Raw genomic sequence first — 7,125 nt, 5'->3', positions numbered from 1 at the left:
CACTTCTGGCCATTTTCTATATATGTGGTGCTGGGGAATTAAACCCAGAGCTTCATGTATGTGAGGCAAGCACTCTTGCCACTAGGCCATATTCCAAGCACCCCCCCCCCCATTCTAAACATTGGTTTATCCTAAAGGAATCAAACCTCCAGTGTTTTAGTAAGCATAACAGAGACAGCTAAGATTTAACTGCCCTTCCATTTTGTAAAATGCAGGCCTGTAAGAGATATAATCTCTGGGTACAGATAATGAAAGCAAAATGTGATAAAAGAGTACTGGAGTATTGTGAGAGCAGAGGAAGGCAGGTTGCATCTGGATGGACAGATTAGGAAAGCTTCCTTAATGAATCGAAATACCTTTAAAATCTGAGCACCTGTGAATTCATGCCTGTAGTCCTAGTTACTCTGTAGGCTGAGAGGATTGCATGGAAGAGTCTTATCTCCAGTTAACCAGCTAAAATCCAGATATAGAAGTGAAGTTCAAGTGGTAGAGTGCCAGCTTTGAATAAAAAAGCTAAGCAAGACCACCAGGCACTGGTGGCTCACACCTGTAATCCCAGCTACTTTAGAGGCTGATAGCTGAGAATCGAAGTTCAAAACCAGCCTGGACAGGAAGGTCTGTAAGATTCTTTATCTCAAATTAGCCACTAAAGGAAGAAAAAAAAAAAAAAAAAAGAAAGCAAAGAGCTGAGGCTCAAGTGGTAGAACACTAACCTTGAGCAAAAAGACTCAGGGATAACATCCAAATCCTGAGTTCAAGCCTCAGTACTGACACAAAGTAAAATAAAAGAAAGGATAAAGAAATACCATTTAATAGAGAAGGACTTAGTGGGCAGAGGAATTGGAATAAGTTGGGTGTGTCTCTGTAGCACCTGATATGTTATTTACTTCTGTTTTGGTTCTGTTGGATTTGAGCCTAAATAGGTACTTTATTGTTATTATTTATTATTATTATCTTTCTCTGGATCATCAACTTCTCTGATTGGTATGTTTAATTAGAATTGTTACTTCAGGAAAATTACCGTGGTAGTAATGTATCTGGAAAGCATTCAAGAAAAGAAAGGAGAAATGGGAAGACCAAGGAAAGATCTAACTTAAATAATCTAATAAATAATAAAGTTCTAACCTAGATAAGATTGCAAAGGAGATACTGTGTGGAGACATGGGTGTTTGCTGTGAACTAGGGTGGTTCCTTCACTCCATGAATTACAGGTAAGTGCACGTGGCCATGTGAAGTTAGGATAATGGTGCTCCCTCAGAAGACAGGCAGTCCAATGCAGAGACTCGCATAAGTAGAGAAATCCAGCTAGGTACCTTGCCACAGTGATGGAGCAGTGAGAGGAGCATGTGAGGAGAAGCAGCTCCTGTTTAGGAAAGATGGCTTTCCCAGGAGATGATAGTGTTTCAGCTAAGGCTTGAAGGGCAAGTAAGTGATTTTAGATCAATAAGCTACAGGAAGACATGATCACATAACAATAGAAGAGACTAAAGTATATTTAGAGGTAAGGAGACTGGGTCTAAGCAAAAGGCCTTGATAATAGAGAACATTCTTTAGTTTACAATGTGTTTTGAGTTGGTAAGTTTCAGAAAAGTCTTACTCTCCTTAAATAATTGGTTCTTGATTTCCCGTGATTGTATCCACATTTGATTTATTTTGGCTTATATTTGAGAGTTCACTGGTTTTTTTAATTTACTTTGTGTTCACATCTGATTTGTTTTATACTTTAAGATTAATTCCATGTCCCTTGTGTGGTTTTTGGGCTTATGTAAGCTGTGTGTTAGTTGTATTAAGGGCGGTAGGGCTTTGTGACAGGAATCACCCTGCTGCCTGCCAGTGCTCTAGTAAAGACTCCAAATTCTGCCTTTTAAGTGATGGCTTCTCTGTTGTTGTGACTGGATCTACCATACAAGAGAGCTGTGTGCACCTGCATTGCTTTCCTGTTGAGATGTAAGGCCGGATAGGAGAAATAAACCTTGTATTTGCTATGGGTTTTTTTTTCTTTTGGATGTTTTATTCTGCTTAAGCTAAAGAAGGAAATATTTCTGTTATCTCTTTTGCCTAGTGGAAAGGTCTCTGCTGTTCGTCCTGCAAGTAGGATGCCTACAAGAAATTGTCTCTTCTAATTTGTGAAATTAGGGATAGTTAACGATGGCATCAGCTAGAAAGATTAAAAGCACAAATCTACTAAATGGTTTTCTTTCCTTCTTTCCCTCCTTCCTTTCTCTCTTACTCGTTCTTTCTCTCTGTCTCTCTGTCTCTCTGTCTCTCTCTCTTTCTCGTGCTGGTCCTGGGGTTTAAACTCAAGGCCTGGGTGCTGTGCTGTCACTGTGCTTCTTTGCTCAAGGCTTGTGCTCTACCACTTGAGTTACAGTTCCACATCCAGCTATTTTTGTGGTTCATTGGAGATGCGAGTCTCCCAGACTTTTCTGCCTAAGCTTACTTTGAACCACAATCCTCAGATCTTAGCTCCCTGAGTAGTTAGGATTACAGGTGTGAGCTACAGGCACCCAGCTAAATGTGTGTGTGTGCGTGCACACGTGTGCATGTGCACAGGCACATGCATGCTGGTCTTTGGACTTGAACTCAGGGCCTTGGGCTCTGTTCCTGAGCTTCTTTGGCTCAAGACCAGCACTCTACCACTTAAGCCATAGCACTGCTTTGGGCTTTTTGAGTAGTTTATTGGAGAACTTTCCTGCCTTGGCTGGAAACCTCAATCCTAGGATCTCAGCCTCCTGACTAGCTAGGATTACATGTATGAGCCATCAGTGCCCTGCAAATGCCTTTACTTTAATGAACTTTACTTTAATCTAGAGATACTAGGGTGGTTGTATAAAGAGAAGTCTGCATCAAAGCGTAGCTTCACCACTCAGGAGACTGAGATCTGAGGTTCCTGGTTCAAAGCCAGCCCAGCAGGAAAGTCTGAAAGACTCTTTTATCTCCAGTTAACTGTAAAACACCACAAGTGATAGAGTGCTTGAGCAAAATTCCAAGTGAGTGTAAGACCTTGAGTTCAAGCTCCAGTATGAGCACACACATACAAAAAGTTAGTGGTAAACTCCATTTGGAATAATGCCAATAATACTCCTAGGCCAGGGGTTGGCAGCTGTGTTAGCTCTATGCCATTACTGGTCATAATAAAAGTTTATGGGGGGGCTGGGAATATGGCCTAGTGGCAAGAGTGCTTGCCTCCTCTACATGAAGCCCTGGGTTTGATTCCCCAGCACCACATATATAGAAAATGGCCAGAAGTGGCCCTGTGGCTCAAGTGGCAGAGTGCTAGCCTTGAACAAAAAGAAGCTAGGGACAGTGCTTAGGCCTTGAGTCCAAGGCCCAGGACTTGCAAAAAAAAAAAAAAAAAGTTTATGGGCTATGGGCACTTCCCAAATGAAAGTGAAAGATTAGAACAGGAGAAGAAGGCTTGGAGAATGCGGGGAGAGACTTAGGGTGGGGATAGAAATAGTGTGTGACTAAAAGAAGTCAAGTACTTCTGACACCTGTTCCAGGTGCCACATGTTGGGACCATTGCCATGTTAGGATTGAGCTGAACTGCCAGCTGTCTTATTTTAAAATGCACTGTGTACACGAGCCACAAGTGACTTACACCTGTAATCCTAGCTACTCGGGAGGCTGAAATCTGAGGATTGAGGTTTGAGGCCAGCTCAGGCAAAAAGTCCAAGACTCATATTTCTAAACAGTAAAAAGAAACAAGTGGAGCTGTGACTCAAGTTGTAGAGCAGTTTTGAGTGAAAAAGCTGAGTGTACAAAACCTTGAGTTCAAGTAGTGTTGCACACATGCACATGTATGAGCACACACATACAAAATATCCAGTGAGTGCATTATTACAGCAAAAAATGACTATTTCAAGCTCAGTGGATTCAGAAGACTGAGATGTAAGGATTGAGATTCAAATCCAACCTGGACAGGCAAGTCTCTTATCTCCAATTAGCTCCACAAAAAGCCAAAAATAGAGCTATGGCTTAAGTGATAGCATGCTAGCCTTGAACAAAAAAGCTCAGGGACAGCACCCAGGCCCTGATTTTAAGCCCCAGAATTGGTGCACATGCACACACACACACACACACACACACACACACACTCTTTTTTTGGGGGGGTGGGGAGGGCTGGTCATATGACTTGAATTTAGGGCCTGGGTGCTCTCCATGAGCTCTTTCACTCAAGGCTAGCACTCTACCACTTAGAGCAACAGTGCTACCTGCCATTTCTGGTGGATAGAGATAAGAGTATTACACCTGCCTTGGCTGGCTTTGAACTGTAATCTTCAGATCTCAGCCTCCTGAGTATTTAGGATTGCAGGTGTGAGCCACTGGGGCACAGTTAAAGTGACTGTGCTACAAGGTTCCAGGGAGGAGATAAACTATATTCCACATTCCTCCAGTCCACCACTCAGAGACAGTCTCAAGCAAAAAGATGGATTTATTGGGGAAGCAAAACGCAAACTGACCTGCCAGGAACGCAGCACAGACTCAGGAGCTGAACTGCAACAATGAAAAGCGGGCTGATCGGCCAGGGACACAGTGCAGACTTGGGAGTTGCCACTGTGACCCCGAGCAGTCTTCAAATTGGGGTTTATAAAGGTAAAAGCGTAGCACAGATGTAGGGGGTTGGCACAGGGGTAGAGCAAGCAACAAACAGGTGAAACAATCCATTTACAGAAGCAGAATTTGGGGGTCAGGTTGACCTACTAATCAAGATGGAATCAGCTCTACTCCCTCCCAACATTTCCTACTATGTTTCCCTAATCAAGATGGCTTCAGCTGTACTCCCTACAACAACTGTTTCAACGAAACATTTTATATTTAATTTAACCTCTCTTTAAAGAATTGGCCAGTAATGAAACAGAAACCAACATACTTTTAATATTAGTGAAGATGATTGACACATTTCTGAAATGTAAAAAAATTTAAGGTTTGAGTCTTTCCTTATGTATAGCTCCAGTCAAACTGAAGATTAAGGGACAAGTTCTCAGCTGTAAATTCTGTCTCCATCATTCCCAACAAATGGATCTCTGATCTCTGTGAAAGTATTTAAGTTCATTCTTGTCCCAAAGCAGGAACTTTCATTCCCTTAAATGGTTAGGAGCTTTCTGCTCTCATGTTTGTGTGTGTGTGTGTGTGTGTGTGTGTGTGTATTGACTTCATGTGGTAAGATATCTTCATCATCTACTCTGATGATGGCTTCCAAATCTACTTTCTTTGTCTTGCTCAGACTTGTCTCTTGAACTCAAGACTATTTGCTATGGAGTCTCAACTATGTCTCTCTCCTAAATATCACTACCTAGTGTATTCATGGATGGATGGCTTGACTGCCCAGAGCTGAACTTACCTTCTCCCTTTCCAGAGCATCTTTCTTTTGCTCTTTATTCTCCCAGCTGCCTCTTCTTCCTCCTCTGTTTGTCCTCCTCCCTCCCCTTCCTCCCTTCTTTTTCCTCAGGATTTTGCTGGCTTTTAATTCACAACCCTCTTGCCTCAACCTCCTGAAGTATTATTGTTTACTTGGTAGCCTGAAGCACAAATCTAGAATTCCATCTTGGACTCTAGTTTTTATCACTGATGTTTTATCACAGATTTAATCATAGGTCTGATTATGTAGCTCCCATACTTAAAATTCCCATGATTCCTTATACCCTCCCATAGACTCACTTTGTTTTATTTTGGTGTTGGGGTTTTTTGTTATTGTTGTTGTTGTTTTTGGGTTTTTTTTTTTTTTTTTTTTTTTTGCTATTTTATAGCTTTATTTGACACTCAATGGTTAGTTCTCGTCCACCTTGACTGTCTGTCGATTTTTGAACGTGGTAACCAGGACATAGGTCACCAGAGTATAAAGCTTGTTTGGTGAGTCTTCATTCTCATTGTGTTTCCTGGACAAGTGCTCATGGATCCAATAGGGGACATTCCTTATTCCTTTGGCCCAGATGGCTTTGTTGAGCCTGGTATCCATACGCACATCTGGAGTTCTCATCTCCTTCATGGCGAACTTCCAGATCTCTTTGAGTGCAGGAGGGGCCCGCTTCTTAAAGCCTACTCCATGGATGCGCTTGTGAATGTTGATGGTATGTTCTCGGGTCACCACTTCCTTTCACTTTGTTTTTGTTTTGTATCTATACTGGGGCTTGAATTCAAGACCTGGGCACTGTCCTTTGGCTTTTTTGTTCAAGGCTGGTATTCTACCGTTTGAGACACACTGTCCTTTCTGGCTTTTTGTTGGCTAATTGGAGATGAGAGTCTTGTGGACTTTTCTGATCAGGCTGGCTTTGAATCTTATTGCTCAGATCTCAGCCTTTTAAGTTGCTAGGACTGTAGGTGGAAGCCACCAGTGCTTGGTTCCTGATCAATTTTGATTAGATTTGTATTATGCTAGATCACTGCCACACATTTTCTTTTTCAGCAACGTAGGTTGCTGGTTAATTCTACCACTACGTTTCATTCATGCTGATGTTAATCTAGTGACTTAATTTTCAAATTTTAGGGCACTTCTCTTTTCTATGACTACAAGGCCTTGAGCTTGTCTCCAAGTTTAATCTGACCAATACAGTGCAGAGTGTGGCATGCTTTTTCCTTAGCACGGCACATAGTCACTTTATGATATAGCACTTTCTTCATTTTATAACTTTATCTTTTAGCCTACTTACCTCTACAGCTGTACTAAACTGCCTGTGTCAGACACACTACTTTCTGGAATGCCCTTTTCTACAGTTTTTGGCTAGTTTCTAATCTTAAGTGCTTTTGTTTGTTTGTTTGTACAGGTCCTGAGGTTTGAACTCAGGCCTGGGCACTCACTGTCCCTGAGCTTTTCTGCTCAAAGCTAGTGTTCTATTACTTGAGCCACAGTTCCACTTCTGGCTTTTTTATTAGTTAATTGGAGATAAGAGTCAAGTGGACTTTCCTGCCTGGGCTGGTTTTGAACCATGATCCTCAGATCTTTGGAATAGCTAGAATTACAAGTATGAGCAACCAGCTGGCTGGCTTAGTATTGTTTTTTGTTTTGTTTTTAGTACTCTGTTTCAACATCTTGTGTCTATCTATCTGCCTGTCTTTCTGATCAGTCTACTTTAACCTACCTATCTAACCTATTCTGTCTGGCTCTATTTTTATGTTTTATCTAGC

At 41.7% G+C, this 7,125-nt stretch overlaps 1 protein-coding gene across 1 annotated transcript; it reads right to left on the bottom strand.

The window, feature by feature from the left end:
• Positions 1-5,756: 5,756 nt before the first annotated feature.
• On the bottom strand, positions 5,757-6,591 carry LOC125350193 (60S ribosomal protein L31-like). Its single transcript, XM_048344529.1, has 2 exons — positions 6,546-6,591; positions 5,757-6,090 (listed from the first exon to the last, which is right to left on the bottom strand). The coding sequence occupies exons 1-2, from the start codon at positions 6,589-6,591 to the stop codon at positions 5,771-5,773; spliced, it is 366 nt and encodes a 121-aa protein (XP_048200486.1). The 3' UTR covers positions 5,757-5,770.
• Between the last annotated feature and the right edge of the window lie 534 nt (positions 6,592-7,125).

This window comes from Perognathus longimembris, chromosome 1 (genome assembly GCF_023159225.1).
Source record: "Perognathus longimembris pacificus isolate PPM17 chromosome 1, ASM2315922v1, whole genome shotgun sequence".
Taxonomy (NCBI): Eukaryota; Metazoa; Chordata; class Mammalia; order Rodentia; family Heteromyidae; genus Perognathus; species Perognathus longimembris.
Note: the sequence above shows the minus strand (reverse complement) of the source record. Positions and strands in the feature narration are given on the sequence as shown.

Bases quoted from the DNA above. Each gene is read 5' to 3' on its own strand.
- LOC125350193 (XM_048344529.1), bottom strand. From the start codon at position 6,591: ATGTGCCGTGCTAAGGAAAAAGCATGCCACACTCTGCACTGTATTG. The intron at 6,091-6,545 runs GTCAGATTAAAC...AGTGAAAGGAAG, and splicing joins CCACACTCTGCACTGTATTG to TGGTGACCCGAGAACATACC.